General features: G+C 37.5%; 2 protein-coding genes across 2 annotated transcripts in view; one reads left to right on the top strand and one right to left on the bottom strand.

The window, feature by feature from the left end:
- Window positions 1–7,063, bottom strand: part of LOC124282706 (F-box/WD repeat-containing protein 7-like) — a 33,552-nt gene extending 26,489 nt beyond the window's left edge. The window contains 1 exon segment of the mRNA XM_046718726.1: window positions 6,872–7,063. Coding sequence (XP_046574682.1) covers window positions 6,872–7,063 — 192 coding nt within the window.
- Window positions 7,064–7,358: 295 nt separating this feature from the next.
- On the top strand, window positions 7,359–18,104 carry LOC124282714 (actin-related protein 6-like). Its single transcript, XM_046718734.1, is given in 13 exon segments — window positions 7,359–7,486; window positions 7,927–8,044; window positions 9,061–9,129; window positions 10,036–10,159; window positions 11,382–11,520; window positions 12,013–12,069; window positions 13,391–13,489; window positions 13,728–13,755; window positions 13,757–13,849; window positions 14,426–14,549; window positions 15,547–15,622; window positions 16,273–16,335; window positions 17,944–18,104. Coding segments are annotated over 13 exon segments (1,191 nt in total). The 5' UTR covers window positions 7,359–7,415; the 3' UTR covers window positions 18,074–18,104.
- Window positions 18,105–18,409: the final 305 nt, after the last annotated feature.

The following is an 18,409-nucleotide window of genomic DNA, read 5'->3' as shown; positions in this document are numbered from 1 at the left end:
TTGTGACATAAACTTTCCTTCTTTCATTCATGCAGATGCAGAAGGCAACATGAAAATAGTCTGAGTTGACATCAATTAAATATTACAAGGACTGAAAAATTACGAGATTTGCAAAAATCTTTTTCTTATACAAATGAACTGTGATTATGACTGTTTTTATTGAATTATTACTCAAGAATTTATCATAATATCAAACTGTACATTTTTAAAATTATTATTTGTATATTCACCAAAATAATTTAAACAAGAAAATATTGTTTAATCCTTCTTAAAAAAAGAGACGAAAATATACCAGCCTTCATCAAGTTTGTCTGATATTCAAGAAATTTCCGTTAAGTCTCACATCCTTGAACCATACACATTGATAAACACAAAGGATAAACTGTACTATGTCAAAGTTTTAATATTCCAAATTGAATCAAAATATTTAAAGTATAATGAAGTTGAACCTTGTTGTTGTAGGCATACAGGGGTATGTAATACATATCAATGACATCCACAGCATACAGACAAGCATGTCATACGAAACTGTATTCCATTCAAATCAGGTGTTGGTATTCCCCGCTTGATTAACTCCCAAAGTAGATCCCCACTATCAAACCCCATTCACAATACCTGATCATAAAGAGGGGAAGAAATCCTTTATCCAAGTGAGGTCAACCTTTCATTCGGATTTATTCGAGTGTAATAAATCTACTCAGCTTTATATACATTGCTTGTTAGACGACTTGGACCTGATTTTGCATTAACCTTGGAACTATCACTTTGACAATATCCATTGTTGAGTCGGGAAAATATACATACAATAATTATGTGTTTGGGGAGGGCAGATCTTTCTGCTTCGTACTGTTGTCAACACAACTATTTAACAATGAATGTAACGTAAATCCAGGTATTAATAACAGCCGTCATTGTATGGTATGATGAACAGTGCTTTGGGAAAAGATCAAAAGTTCAGGTTGAAAAGGTGTGCCTAAACCCCTGTTGCTTTTAGACCATTTACTAAACCACAGACTCAATATTGTGAAAAACACTTTTATGAGGAATTTGATTTGATGAAATGGCACCAAAATATGTCTGAAGATCATTTCCACAATAATTTAAAAATATAGAATGAAATAGTTTCAAAAGATATTAAAGTCCACTTCCTACCATGCAATAAAAATGGAAAACCAAAACCAAAAATTAAGGGTAAAATATAAAATGCAAATATTTTCCTGGTTATAAACTTCATTGTCTTAGGTGCAATACCATTGGTCTATTCATCAGTTTCATCAAAGTATACTTTGTTGGTTTCTATTTCACATTTGATCATGTATTGACTATGTCACATTGTCAGTCTGGCAGTTAGTGACATGCCTAATATTGCAGAAAGCCAAGTCCGTATTTCAGAAAAAGGACATAATTATGTCTAAAGCTAGACTTGAAATGAGCCCCACACCTTTGAGTGTGTGAGTGAGTTTGGTTTTACGCTGCTTTTAGCAATATTCCAGCAATATCACGGCTGGGGACACCAGAAATGGGTTTCACACATTGTACCCATGTGGGGAATCGAATTCGAGTCTTCGGCGTGACGAGCGGACGCTTTAACCACTAGGCTACCCCACCGCCCCTAGACCTTTGAGCCAGAATTACATCTTCTCTTTGAAATGAACATATTTTTACAGAGAAATTGTTCTAAATTAACTTCATAAAGTTTTATGACAAGAGTCATCAGAAGATGACAAATCCCCCTGGAGCCCACAAATTTGACAGAATAAATGTCCAACTTGATCTTTTTTAGACTAAGTCCAAAGTGTTTCCATGGAAATTGAAAACAATAAAAATGTCAAAATTCTGCAAATAGCAAAAGGCACCACTTTGGGATCTGTTTGATTTATCTACCAATTTAGTTTTAACAATATTGACCGTGTTTTTTAGTTATGCTCTGGAAACAAAATGATTACGGACGGACAGATGGACGAGGCATTATATGCTGGGGTGATAAAAAGGAGCAAAGAGACTATACCCCCCACATTATATGCTGGGGTGATAAAAAGGAGCATAAGAGACTTTCATGGTCATGAAACTGCCATAATCTAGACTTGCCACATATTCTAGACTTGCATGGATTTTCTTGAACATATTTGTTTCAGGGTCAGTTTGACAGACTACCAGGTGAGCTAACTCCTCGTATTACTACCAAAGTTTTGTAAGCATTTCATAACTTGTGACCTTGACCTATAACATGACATGCCAAATTCCAAAAGAATTCCTACGGCTTAGATGTTGAAGGTGTTACACTACTTGAAGCAATATTCCATTAATATCAGTGAAGGGGAGGCCAGAAATGGGCTTCACATATTGTACCCTGTGTGGGGAATTGAACCTGGGTCTTCTGCATGAGTGAAAACTTTAACCATAAGGCTACCCCACTGCTCCCATGGTAGGATATTGGGATATCCACAAAACAAAGACAAGTCCTGAAACCAATCCCTTTCCCAGTGACCCAATCCCCAATCTCGTACACCCAGACTACATGACCATTGGATTTAATACATTCCCAAAATGGACAGAGGGCCAGTGGCAGAAACTGATTTACTAAGCTGTTGACAATTTGATTTTGGTTTCTAGTTTAATTGGTCTTCAGCAGCCCATGCTTGTTGTAAGAGGAGGCTATCAGGATCACTGAGGTCAGACTTGCTGATTTGATTGTCACATGTCACCATATCCGAATTGCTAAGATCTATTCTCATGATGTTGATCACTTGATTGTCTTTGACTTTGATTGTCTGGTCCAGAGTCATCAAGTATTTACAGACCGCCACCATATAACTGCAACGTTGCTGAGTGCGGCATTAAACAACGAACATTTCGTACCTCTAATACGACAGTTAGCTAAAGTGGGTGAGTGAGTGAATGAGTATGGCTTTACGCCACTTTTAGCAATATTCCAGCAATATCATGGCGGGGGACACCAATGAGCTTCACACATTGTACCCATGTGAGGAATCGAACCCACGTCTTCGGCGTGACGACCGACGGCTTTAACCACTAAGCTACCCAACCCCCCACAGTTAGCTGAAGGAAACTATAAAGAACATTAAACATTGTTAACCATTGATTGTGCCATGTGCATGCCAATATGCCACCAGCGTCTGATACACATTAACTGACAAATGTCTCACAGTTAATCATTATCAACTCGCAACAAATAATTCAGTAGTCGGCTTTGTCAAAGCAAGGATCAATAAGACATATTCACTGCACCAAGAAATAATCAACCTAAAGTCACTATTAGGTCTGCAATGTCTGCCATTAAGAGCAGCACTAGCAGGACAACACAGACTTCTCTGTGGAACCATGACATCAGTGATGGAATATTCTGTGTGAATATATGACATCAGTAATGTGGTATTCTGTTAGACGGGATGACATCAGTAATGTGGTATTCTGTTAGACGGGATGACATCAGTAACACAGTATTCCACATGACAGCATGACGTCAGTAACACAGTATTCCCCACAACAGCATGACATCAGTAACATAGTTCTCTTCACAACAGTATGACATCATTAACACAGTATTCCCCATGACAGCATGACATCATTAACACAGTATTCCCCATGACAGCATGACATCAGTAATACAGTATTCCCCACGACATGACATCAGTAATACAGTATTCTCCATGACAGCATGACATCAGTAATACAGTATTCCCCACAAAAAACATGACATCAGTAATACAGTATTCCCCAAGACATGACATCAGCAATACAGTATTCCCCACAACATGACATCAGTAATACAGTATTCTCCATGACAGCATGACATCAGTAATACAGTATTCCCCATGACAACATGACATCAGTAACATAGTACTCTTCACAACAGTATATCATTAACACAGTATTCCCCATGACGGCATGACATCAGTAATACAGTATTCCCCATGACAACATGACATCAGTAATACAGTATTCCCCACAACAGTATGACATCAGTAATATAGTATTCCCCACAAAAAACATGACATCAGTAATACAGTATTCCCCACGACATGACATCAGCAATACAGTATTCCCCACAACATGACATCAGTAATACAGTATTCTCTATGACAGCATGACATCAGCAATACAGTATTCCCCATGACAACATGACATTAGTAATACAGTATTCCCCATGACATCAGTAATACAGTATTCCCCACAACATGACATCAGTAATACAGTATTCCCCACAACATGACATCAGTAATACAGTATTCCCCACAACATGACATCAGTAATACAGTATTCCCCACGACATGACATCAGTAATACAGTATTCTCCATGACAGCATGACATCAGTAATACAGTATTCCCCATGACAACATGACATCAGTAATACAGTATTCCCCATGACATCAGTAATACAGTATTCCCCACAACATGACATCAGTAATACAGTATTCCCCACAGCATGACATCAGTAATACAGTATTCCCCACAACATGACATCAGTAATACAGTATTCCCCACGACATGACATCAGCAATACAGTATTCCCCACAACATGACATCAGTAATACAGTATTCTCCATGACAACATGACATTAGTAATACAGTATTCCCCACAACAGCATGACATCAGTAATACAGTATTCCCCATGACAACATGACATCAGTAATACAGTATTCCCCATGACATCAGTAATACAGTATTCCCCATGACAACATGACATCAGTAACACAGTATTCCCCATGACATCAGTAATACAGTATTCCCCATGACATGACATCAGTAATACAGTATTCCCCATGACATCAGTAATACAGTATTCCCCATGACAACATGACATCAGTAATACAGTATTCCCCACAACAGCATGACATCAGTAATACAGTATTCCCCACAACAGCATGACATCAGTAATACAGTATTCCCCATGACATCAGTAATACAGTATTCCCCATGACAACATGACATCAGTAATACAGTATTCCCCACAACAGCATGACATCAGTAATACAGTATTCCCCATGACATCAGTAATACAGTATTCCCCACAACAGCATGACATCAGTAATACAGTATTCCCCACAACACCATGACATCAGTAATACAGTATTCTCCATGACAACATGACATCAGTAATACAGTATTCCCCATGACATCAGTAATACAGTATTCCCCACAACAGCATTACATCAGTAATACAGTATTCCCCACAACAACATGACATCAGTAATACAGTATTCCCCATGACAGCATGACATCAGTAATACAGTATTCTGTGTGAAAATAACATGAACTATTAGGTACACAACTTTGACACATAAATATGTATTAAAAAGGGTATCCATACCTTCTATTTATCATCACTTGTGATTTGGTAAAACTTATTTCATAAACAGAAGGCAGTTTATATACAACCATAAACCAGATTATATTCCTCACAACATATAAATACATATATCTCCCTCCCACTAAAGACACATTCTTCTTCTCCATGCTATACACATTCAGGACCAGACACACACATCAAAGATAAATCAATTTCCATAAGCACAATACACCAGACCATTTCATTACCCTGTTTTAAAAGCAATATTTCCTATTGCAAAACAAATTCTATAACAGTATTTCATGATCGAGATGTCTCTAAGCAAGCACAGTTTAATTACCATTTATCCATGATGTGGTGAAGTTGTGACACAAACACATTGCATACTTTAGTTGAAAACAACTAGACTAGAGGGATTAACTTGTCAAATCAGATATTTATGATGTGAGCAAATAGCTTTTGATAATCTATTTGTGATTTGACAGTTCTATTGTGTAAGGGTCCTGGTTTCAGTATCTCAGAAAGCCATATAGAAATCAGGACCTTTTACATGCATCAATAAGCCAATAACCTGGCACTTCGTGGTGTACATTATGGGTTGGGTTTAAATTGCAGACCGTCTAGCTTCTCGACTTATACGTTAAGATTATATGTGGATAACAGGAAAATAGCTGTATTCATGCAATGTAATTTTAGTGGTGAAAATAGATAGTAGAAGAATGGCAGTAAATATGGCCATTAGTGGAAAACACTTTTGAAAATACATGTGCAGATATCATACACTGTGTTGGCAATTCAACAATTTAGGTTACAATATATCATTATTTGACTTCATAGTTAGCATCATTAGCACCTATTTTTGACTGTATCTGTTACAATACCTGTTGAATTGTACACAGTATCCTAAACTATGGTAAAGGTGGAGGTGTGACAACTTGTTTGTATGAAATAAGACTGGTGAATCCTTGTCACCAACTGATATCTAAAAGTTACTGAAGGCAATGTAAACTAAATTTATTTACTGAGTTTGAATACAAAGAATCATTATCTAACGTTTTTGTTTTTTTCAATTAATTAATTCTGGGCTTAAACGTCAAACCCAAATATCTTTTCCAAAATATAATATACTGTTTGAAAACAAAATCGTAACACTTTTCTTTTTGCCTATAAAATATATAAGACATGTGTCATATATGTAAATATTAATAATAAAAAAGATATATACATTTGTATGAACAAATTCAATGCAATTGATTCCAAAAGTATGTTTCACTTTTATAATTATTCTCAAAGTATATTTCACTGTTGCTTCAAGTACATATACAGATATATATGAATAAACTAGGCTGTTAAAATTTTATAAATGCACTATAAAAATAAAACAATTCCAAATAGAATACAGTTAGTAAATTTTAAACCATATTGACATGTTTATATTCTGGCATATAGTCAGCAACAACAAAAATATTTTTTGAAGTTATAAGAGAAAAAAAATGTTCATCAAAATACACAATAAATATCCATACATGTACTTATATATATGTTGCATATTTCTTACCTCATCGTGGTCCCAGTGTTCAAGCCATATCGCTACCTTATCCAGCTGTCTGTCAAACTCAACACTGCTTGGGGTGGGGTGAACACCCCCGTGCCCCCTCCAAGTCACAGCCCCTCCCATCTCCCGACCCCCTTGGCCCTCAAGCACTCCAATCTTTGGAAATGAGTTGCGCATCTTCTCCACTTTGTTCATTTTAAACAGTTACAAGACTTGTCAAACTTGCGGTAGTCCCATTATGTCAATCATTCAATAGAGTAAGCCGTGCTACTCTACTTACACATGTGCGGGCACTTTGTACACACCAGCTTGGCAACAACCTGCAGCTAGGACGTGACGTCACATTTTCTAAAAATAGAACACACACGTGTGTTTATTTGTCGTTAAGAATGGCAACAGAATTTGTTTCATGCAAAACACACATATTGAAGCCTTACCTTTCACAATATAGATTATGTTATTTTGTTTGTTTCGCAGGGTTTAGATACGCGTTTTCAACTTATTTCTATTTGTTTACGACAACCACAAGCAGGAATATTTTCCCAAAATGGCTGTGCTGGTGTTGGACAACGGCGCGGGAACTGCAAAAGTTGGCTATGCTACCGACAAAGAACCGAGGTAAGGACATATTTAATGTATAGAGTGAGAGCATAGTCTGGGAGAAATGTTAGATAGCTTATATTGTGTTCAACGATCACGGTTAAATTCCAGGATAGCACATGTACAAGGCTATTTAAAGTCTGTCTTGATGACGATGTATGACAGATTTCTTTGGGAACTGAACGCAGCCAGTAATCAGTGCTAATCACTACTGAGATTTGTATCCAAACCTTTTTGCGGGACTCGTACTGAGGGACCGTTCATAATTTATGGCTGGGGGATGTGTGTGTGTGTGTGCTGATGGGGTGGTGGTGGTGTAGATGTTCATTTTCATCACCCCACCCCTACCTCATTTTTGAGTTTGTGCATTTAAATTTTGGAGTTCTGTCATAATGTATTAATGTGTAGTGATCAAATATGAGTGGTCACTCAATTTACTTACTTCATTTTCATTTCAGGATAATTCCAAATTGTGTAACTAAAGCAAAAAATGTGAGGACAAGAATTTTTATTGGTGATCAGATAGATGAATGCAAAGACCTGTCAGGGTTGTACTACATGCTGCCATTTCAGAAGGTGAGGACATTTCTTTGTACTTTTTGCCATGTCTTACTTTTTTCACCTTCTACTGCTCATGTTGACATGACATCCAACCTGAAATGAGTTCAATCAAATTACATCACAGGTCTCAGAAATTCAGTGGTTGCTATATTAACATACCCATGTCAAGCATGGTTATGGGTGAAATAATAACTGCCAAGCAAGTAGTTCGCTGTGATAACATTCTTATTCTAGTTGTAATATTATTAACTGCAATGTGCAGATATTATAATAAAATAAAAAAGTGAATGGTTTTGTATTTATTTATTGAAGATGTTTTCAATAAAAACATTGAGGTAGAGGCATTGGGTTTTCAACCCTGATCTGCCAAGGGAAAAGTTCTTCTGGAGGTGCGATACCGGGAATAAGGTGAGGCGAAGCCGAGCCTTGTTCCCAGTATGGAACCGAGAGTTGGTCAGATAACACACACGCACACGTTCATGTGCAACTCAGCACAGCCAGGTGAGATGACCCCAGCTAGTCAGGCACTGTTCCATCAGCCATTTGTCATCCCCCAGTGTGAAGCGTGAAAATAGCACAATACTACATGATGGTTTCTTACTAAACAACTTTTTTCGTGAGCAATAACAAAACGTCAGATTTCTGAATTCAGATCCTGTTGGGTACAGAGGTTTCAGGACCATGTGTCTTACTTATGTTTTCTGCACTTTTCCCAATTTCGAGTTATTTAATCATTTGTCGTTCTCATTTGAATCCAAACGGACTATAAGTGTGCTAAATACGTTCCTTCACCAGAATTTTGATAAACTATGATAAACTATAGCGTTACAACAGGTCAAACGCTTTGTGCACCACGGCCTCCAACCTAGATTATTAATAAACCAGCCTGATGAGGGTATAACTATAATGTAGCAAGTGTGACGAGCCAACACTTTCGACACAAGGCTACCTCACTGTTGTTGCTGTAAAACAAGTCTGTAGAGATCATATTCCCTCTGAGAGTTGTTACTTGCACTTGATTCCTCCTCCAGGGCTTCCTGACCAATTGGGACATCGAGAGGCAAGTTTGGGACTACATATTAGGAAAAGATGTCTTCCAGGTACATTGGAATCAGATATCCTGACATTCTCTTTTAAATCACAAGGGAGACAACTCCAACTCCAGTGTTTTTGCTGTACACAAATAGCACTAGGACATTTTCATTTATCAACTTTTGCTGGAACATTCTATATATCATTACCATATTTGGAGGAAACACTTTGGGATACTTTGATTCACATTCAGTCAATGCCACTGAAAGGGAGCCAATCTAAGACTCTCATACAGTTCAATAAACTATTTATATGAAATGTAAAGCTAAATTAGTTTTCTATTGGGGACACGGCCCGCACCCCATAGATGTATGTTTTACCTGGATCTCATGAGTAACCATGGTAATGCTGTAGAATATAACAATTTTCGAAAGTTTTAGCACATGCGACTTATACTTAGGCAGTATCAATTGATCAAAACTGTTTGTTTTTTGCTGGTGGCATCTTTATCTTTTTATATTGTATATTTATTGACTTTTTATTGCAAGTTGCCATAAGGCCAGACCAATTTTATTTCCCGTTTTACAGATTTTTGTCCTCAAAACACCTAAAGGCAGGAGGGGAAAAGTGAAAATAAAATCACCAGTCAAAGTAATATTCCTTCTAAATACTTAAAGTTTAAGTATTTTACTATTGGCAATTTATGAAGTATATATGGGGCAAAAAACAATCTAAAAAAATTTCTTGTAAGTGTACAATTTTGGTCAATAAAAACATTAGGATTTTATTTTTTGAGCGGGGAAAATTAATTAATTTAATTTGTTCTTATTCTTGAAAAAATACGACATGCGGATCCGTAAAACAAGAAATAAAATTGGTCTGGCCTAAATAATTTAATAAATTAGGACATATAGTGACTAATATATGATTTGGGGATTTGTTAAACATTGTCGTTCTCATTAATTGTTTTGCAGGTTAATTCAAATGAATGCACAGCCATTGTCACGGAGCCATGTTTCAACTTTGCCTCAGCTCAAGAAGCAATGAATGAAGTCTTCTTTGAAGAATACCAGTTCAATGCCCTTTACAGATGCAATGGTTAAAAACATATATATTACTGTAGATGTGTTACTGGTGAACATAATGTTTGTAAATTTGTAGATGGGATTGAACATGCAATACATGACATTCCCAGTGTTATCATTTTGTGTAGTGTCCCAACTGGCTCTGCAGAGTTGTGTCCCTTAGCTGTTGATATTCTGCTCGTAACTGCCTTTGGGGCTGCACTTTCCATTCATCTTGATCATCCTTGATGCACCATACCCTCGCTCATGGGGGGCAGTGGGGTAGCCTTCAGTGTTCGAAATTAACGTCGGTCCTTAGGCCCGAAGCCTACTGAAGACCACTCGGACCCACAGCTTTTGTTTTCTTATGGAGGTCCTTATGGCCAACAGCTTTTTCATCCCCAATAACTAAGAGTATTATTTCCATATTAAAATACAGGGCCTACACATTCTGATCAGGACCCACACCTTTTTAGGGTTCTAGGTGCCTAGAGCCTGCAGCTTTTCCAGGTTAAAGGTGAACACTGGTAGCAATGTTGTTAAATGCATTCGCTCGTCACGCCGAAGACCCGGGTTCGATTCAGGAAGCCCATTTCTGGTGTCCCCGTCATGATATTGCTGGAATATTGCTAAAAGCATAATAAAACCAAACTCACTCACTTACTCATGGGTTTTACCAACTACATAAACATCTTTGGTCTGTCTCATTGTAGACTATTTCTGTTTACAGCATACAAGAAGACATACTTTGTAGTCTATGTTGTAGTGTTGGGAATTGGTTAAAATCTCATAATTGATGATTGGTCCATTACAACCGATCAATCATAGAAAATAATTGGTTAGCGTCATTTATCAAATGTTCCTGTTGTCTTTGTAAAAAATAAAGAAAAAACATGTTGTAATTTGGTATTTTTTGCAAATTAAACAAAATCCATTTGCAAATTTTGCATATTTAAAGGATTATTAGTATGTTAGGAACACAGATTTCCTGGATTCTTTAAGATAAATTCATTCATGATTTGGAACGAGCTTGTTGTGCTTATGAAATATAAATTTAATGACACAGACAAAAGCAACCTTGTGAAAATATTGTTGATGCAAACAAGTGTTCAAGATTGGTTGCGTTCGATTATGAGAAAACATGTTCGATTGCTTGGTCGTTTAGTCACTGCGACCAATCTTCGATTATGTCAATTAATCGGACCACCACTACTATGTTGTTGAACCTTTTGTACAGCTGTTGTTCCTATTCACAGCGTCATGTCTGAGTCAGTACAAGAGTCACAAGGAGGAGTCGGAGAAGAATCTTTGTACATTGGTAGTTGACACCGGCTACTCCTACACACACATTGTGCCCTACTTTAAGGGCAAGAAAATCAAAGAAGCCATCAGGAGGTAAGCAATGAAGTATTTATTCATATTGCAGTTACTGGCAGTTTGACACTAGGGCCACCTTCTGGTAACCATGGTTACATGCTTTTACAGTATATTGTTACGGTATTATCAGCATTGCAATACTTGGATTTGTCCATATTAACATGTGTAATATAATATGATATAATAAGAAACAGTAAATATTTTAAGTATTGTGCACAAGTGGAAAACCACCTCCACTGAAGAATTGGGGAATACATTCAAATAAAACAACAGAGGGGGTATTTTGAGCTGATGTTATGATAGGGTCATATATGAGACCTTGTTGACAACACAGTACAATATGGTGTTGTAGATAATGTTGATGTCTCATGTAAGACTTGGATATATCTTTCTTAATAAAGTAATCATTGTCTGTTGTCGACTGGTACATTTAATTTTGTACATATCATAATTACTGTATTATGATTTTCTTGATATATTCATCACAATTTTGGTTGTTTTTTGTTTCAGAGTAAATGTTGGAGGGAAATTGTTAACAAACCATTTAAAAGAAATAATATCCTACAGGTAGGCATTTATGTTTTAGGATTTTGTTCATATCTTGATGATCCATGTTAAAAATCATGTGACTATGTTATTAGGAATAGTGAGTGAGTGAGTTTGGTTTTAGCTGCTTTTAGCAGATTGATGCTCATGCTGTTGGGCACTGGATTGTCTGGTCCAGACTCGATTATTTACAGACCACCGCCATATAGCTGGGATATTGCTGAGTGTGGCGTAAAACTGAACTCACTCACTCACTCATTAAGTAATACTGCTTGATGAGGTTATAAAGGGTGTATTATAATCATGATATTGCTGTTGGTGTTGAAAACGTAATATTATCAAGAGATGTCAGGAAGATAACAGCATTCTTATGATTGACTTACAGTGCCCAACTGTCATGCTTGTTATTGTCATAAACATGGTATTGCACCTTTCCATGTAGAACAAGCAGTCAGTCTCTTTGAGTTTCCATGTAGGGGTTTGCCTTGACATACCTTGCTAGAGAGTGCAGGGGACCTCAAACAAGTAATTTTAGGACTTGAGTCCTGGTGCTGTGTCCCCATTCACATCGGGGCAGTGGGGTTGGCCAGTTGCTCATTACTACAAAGACCCATTTCGATTTGCCATATGGGTACGATGCACAAAGTCCCCCTTTCTTGTGTCCCCCAGCTGGAATATTGCTAACAGTGGTGTAAAACCATACTTACTCATTCACAGAAACCTTTAAAACCTCTACCTTATTCCTCCTTTTGTCTTTCTTTTACATGCTAATGCACTGATGTTTGGCCTAAGGGTATGAGAACTGTTGTTTATTATACCCCTGCTACGAAGTAACGGGGGTATATAGCGTTCATTCTGTCCGTCCGTCCATCCTGAAACTTTGTCCCGGAGCATATCTCTTAAAGTTTACATGCTAGGTTCACCAAACTTCACACACATGTTAATCATTACCCATTGATGTGCCGTTTGCTATTTTAAATTTTAAATGTGTGCAGCATGAGAGTCAGTAACATTCTTCACCAACATCCACTTCATTGTGTGCAACATGAGACAGTCAAGTTCAGTTGGATGTCAGGTTTCCACGGAAAACACACAAAAATAATGTTTCCATAAATTATTACTGTAATCAGTACATGGCAAAACTATTATCTAACATGAATATAAAGTTTAGTAGAGTCAAGGAGAAAGTCTTGTGAGCTGCTGATCCTTGTCACATTATATATATCAATATCAGTCATTTCCATGTCCCAAAGTGGGAAGCGGGGATATGTGAGCTGTGCTCACTTCTACACTTGTTGTGCAATGTCTAGCACATATCCTAACACATGCTTATGGTCTGTAGGCAGCTGATGGTAATGGACGAAACGTATGTCATCAACCAAGTAAAGGAAGATGTCTGCTATGTCGCCACTGACTTCTACGCCGACATGAATGTGGCCAGGTAAGAAATATCATTTGAAATTGGATTGTTGTTTTCCAAAATCACCATAGATTTGCTGTTTTGTTTGTAGTTGTTTAATGCTGCAGCCATCAATATAAGCAGCTATATGCCCCTGGCATGTAAATATGGACCCTCCTTCATTCGTGCGAATTTCTCTGCTGACTTTGGTAAGATTTGGCTGTAACCATGGTAACAGATCTGGTGTATTGGTTGTACACATGGCCCCTGTATGTTGCAGGAAGCGTGGCAAGGAGAACACAATTGCCCCGGGATTATGTGTTACCAGACTACACACACATCAAGCGTGGCTATGTCCGCCCTCAAGAAGACACGACAGGCAAAGCAAAGGACAATGAACAGGTACAAGTATTCTCAAAATCTGTATAACTGTTTGGTGAGTCAGTAACGAAGATTACAACTGTATCTATAACAACTTCTTGTTTATTGCATAGAACAGAGTTTTGATGTAGATTTTTACAGCGTTATAAAGCTGAAAGTGACTTCAACCAAGTGATGAGAAGTATATATACATATAAAGTCATAATGTTCGTAATTAAAACCTATTTACGCATAATTGTAATCATTTTAAGGCCACAGTGGTTGTCTTTTATTGTTGATTTATTTGCAGCTTGGGTAGCTGAATATGGTATAATTTCCTTCATACTTCAGGCATCTAATCAGATCTCAATGGATAAACGAGGCCTTGAAAATGTTTTGGACTATAGGGGCGGTGGGGTAGCCTAGTGGTTAAAGCGTTCGCTCGTCAACTCGAAGGCCAGGTTCGAATCCCCACATGGGTACAATGTGTGAAGCCCATTTCTGGTGTCCCCCACCGTGATGTTGCTGGAATATTGCTAAAAGCGGCGTAAAACCAAACTCAGTCAGTCAGTCAGTTTTGGACTATATTGTAATGGTGCTTGAATGTTTCTGTTTCAGTTGATACGTATGAATAATGAACGATTTGCTGTAGCGGAACTACTTTTCCATCCATCTGATGTAGGAATACAAGAGATGGGAATCCCAGAAGCTATTATCAACTCACTAGAACCAATACAAGAAGGTAAAGTCTTAAATTTGATCTCCACAGTTTTACAGAGACTCATTAAGATTATACAGAGTGAATGGTTAATAAACAAATGTAATAAACTTTTAACTTCTTTCTGCTGTGATCTAAGTTGAAACTAATTAAAACTATCAAATACTTGTGAAGCATTTTGTCATATGTAAGGTGCAGTATCTGGCTTTAACTAAACAGTGAACTACAGTCCGTTTGGCTCAAAAGCAGACCAATGAATTGCAATCTAACTCGAAAACTAATAAACATAACAAACTCAATGAAACGCTGATCATAATCAAAACATCATACCCACTCTGTGAGGTTTTTGCAGCTTTTGAGCCAAACGGTCTATACTTGAGTGAATGATGTCTGAGCAGAGTTGCCTCCCTTGGTATAATGTACTTCTTGGTTTTAGTCCAATTGTTACTGCATGTACTGTACTTATTGTCCTTGGTGTGTTAGTATAAAACATCTGCCCTCAGTTGAATGGATATAGTAAACTAATAAATGTTGGTTTCCCAGCAATTTCTTCATGATCACAGTAACGTAATGTGGTATAAAACCACATATCATGTTTCCGTGTTCTCTGTGGACACGACCGAGGACCTGGGTTCCATTCCCCACATGGGTACAATGTGTGAAGCCCATTTCTGTTGTCTCCCGTCGTGATATAGCTGGAATATTGTTAACTAAAACTAAACTCACTCACTCTGTGGACACGAGCTGCAAGTTTTATTTAGGGAGGGGTTGGGGAGGGAAGTGTGCTGTTTAGAAACTGTGGTGCAATCATTTAGTCTTTACTAGTCAGAAGTTCACCTCCTGTAGGAACCCTGTGAATGGTAAATCGATCATAAGAAAACCCTAATTGTTTAAAGGTTCCTTTAACATTCTTTTTCCGCATCATAGAATAGATTCACATTTTGTTATTTCACCCATAATGTGTCGATCAGATGATAATTGTATGATGTTGAGTCGTTGACACATAGTTTGTGTATTTCAGAGATGAAACCACACCTACTGGGGAACATCCTCTTGACTGGAGGGAATTGTCACCTACGAGGATTTGATAAGCGGATGTAAGTACTCATGGAGTAATAAGTACAATTACTACTTGTATTGGATATAGATTTTATTCAGCACCCCCACAATTATTTGTTCATCAGCACAACTACATTGGACGCTTTTTTGACATACGGAAAATTTAGTGTTAAAATTTATAATAACAGTGAACAATGAAAAATTGAAGGTGGTGGGGAAAGCAACCCAAAATGCATGTCTGAACATCCAGTGATTAACTTTATGCATATTCAATGCATGCCAAGCAACAGTCAATGTGGGTATAAAATGGTTCATTCCAGATGCAACTGAACCGCAGTAAAGGAAGTTAAAAATACAATGTTATATCTGCGTAAACCCTCAATAAAAGACAGCATGGCTACTTGATAAGTTTAGAACCATGACTGGGGCTACAGATTTTATCAAAATTGCAAACCTGATTTATGAGTTATATGTTAGAAGGCCTACCATATTTTGTATTTGTTTCTCACGTCCAGCATCAACCATCAAGAGAGCGAGAAATAGCAAAAATGGAAGAGAGACCTCGTTATAATCTTTAACAGTAGAAGGGAAAATTGAGAGCTATTCTTTCATGAATGAAAATTCAGGGAGGATGAGATGGGAAACACAGAAAAATATGTGGACAGATATATTTGCTTTGTAATTTCAGGTACAGCGATGTGCGGAAGTTGGCCCCAGGTGATTATGATGTAACAGTCTCAATGCCAAAGAAGTAAGGATTATATTCTCACAATATTACGCATATCATGTTAAACAAGTCAGATACTTAGGTGAACTGCTCTGGTGCATATCAAAATATATCTGAATCAAGCCTTAAGTTCAGTCCCAGGCTAAGTAAACTTAGGCTCAGTATTATTCGTTACACTGCTTATACTGAGTCTAACAAACCCTAGTAGAAGCTAACCTTATAATGACCAATCAGGACACAGCTTACCAAATCGCGAAAGTTGGCATTTGCCTATACCTTTTAAACTTTTACCTTGAAAAGGTTTGTACACGAACGATTCCAAATGCTATTTTCCGTACGATCATTTCCTAGTGATGCACATGGAGCGCGCCACAACAGTGAGTAAACAGTCGCTGAAAATAGCATTTTTGTCAATATTCAAGGATGTCAGCTTGCGGAAATATTTGTTAATGGTAAGCATGTCATCAGAAAGCACTAAGCGTATATACTGCAGGTCGGTTATCTGTGTTTTAAGCGGATTTTCGTTTGTTGAGAGTTCAGTGTCAGTGACCAGGGAATTTTGTAAGTAAGTCCAAACCCTAAACAGTAGCTGTTCTCTGATTGGTTAAATCCATTCGGTCGGTCATAGGTCGCTCAAAGGTTAGCTGACACGACCTTCTACTAGGGTTTGTTAAACTCAGTATAGCAGTGTAACGAATAATACTGAGCCAAAGTTTACTTAGACTGAGTTCAGTCCTAATGACTCCTATAAAATGTTAGGCATATCATGTCAAACTGGTCCATGTTCTGGTGCATAACTCAGTCAAATATGTTAGATTCATGGTCATGTGCATGCTTAGTTTAGATAATACTTGTGATCGACTGTTTGCTAAAATATCTGACAAATCAGCAGAGGCACCATATTCACAACAAGGAACTGTGGGTAGGAGAGTAATACGAGCAGTTACTACTGGCATTGGGTGAAGATGGTTTCCAGCTCCCCCACATTAGTGTGTTTATCAATGTGTTTATGATCACTCTGTGTTGTGTTTATGATCACTCTGTGTTGTTTATGATCACTCTGTATGATCATTCTGTGTTGTGTTTATGATCACTCTGTGTTGTGTTTATGATCACTCTGTGTTGTGTTTATGATCACTCTGTGTTGTTTATGATCACTCTGTTTATGATCACTCTGTGTTGTGTTTATGATCACTCGGTATGATCACTCTGTGTTGTTTTTATGATCATTCTGTATGATCACTCTGTGTTGTGTTTATGATAACTCTGTGTTGTGTTTATGATAACTGTGTTGTGTTTATGATAACTCTGTGTTGTTTATGATCACTCTGTATGATCATTCTGTGTTGTGTTTATGATCACTCTGTGTTGTGTTTATGATCACTCTGTGTTGTTTATGATCACTCTGTTTATGATCACTCTGTGTTGTGTTTATGATCACTCTGTGTTGTTTTTATGATCATTCTGTATGATCACTCTGTGTTGTGTTTATGATAACTCTGTATGATCACTCTGTGTTGTGTTTATGATAACTCTGTATGATCACTCTGTGTTGTGTTTATGATAACTCTGTGTTGTGTTTATCAGTGCTCTGTGTTGTGTTTATCAGTGCTCTGTGTTGTGTTGTTTCAGCCCAACATCACATGCATGGGAAGGGGGATGTTTGTTGGCCAAGGATCCCGATTTCAGCAAGATGGTGGTCACCAAGCAGGAGTTTGACGAACATGGGCCCAATATTTGTTATGAGAGATTTGATGTGTAATATTTGTGTAAATAAATGTATCTTTTGTAAATATTGAAGTTGTTTGTTTGATGGGGTGGTAACGTTCTGTGTAGAGTTGCAACCCCAAGATGTGCCAGGATCTGCAGATTGTGGGTTTGAATCTCACATTCCCATGGATCATCATGCTTGGTATGTCAGCACCATATCTTTGCTAAGATATATGACCAGTTTAAGATTAGGAAATAAGAAAATATACAAAGACCATAGCTAAGTTGAATATACTTTCAGGGATATGAAGTAGTACCATGTACATTTTCTCTCCTTCTTGGGACAGGATTGGTTGGTCTGTCTGGCTGACTTGGTTTACAAATGTCA

This window comes from Haliotis rubra, unplaced genomic scaffold (genome assembly GCF_003918875.1).
Source record: "Haliotis rubra isolate DU_JTF1 unplaced genomic scaffold, ASM391887v1 Scf301, whole genome shotgun sequence".
Lineage (NCBI taxonomy): Eukaryota > Metazoa > Mollusca > Gastropoda > Lepetellida > Haliotidae > Haliotis > Haliotis rubra.
Note: the sequence above shows the minus strand (reverse complement) of the source record. Positions and strands in the feature narration are given on the sequence as shown.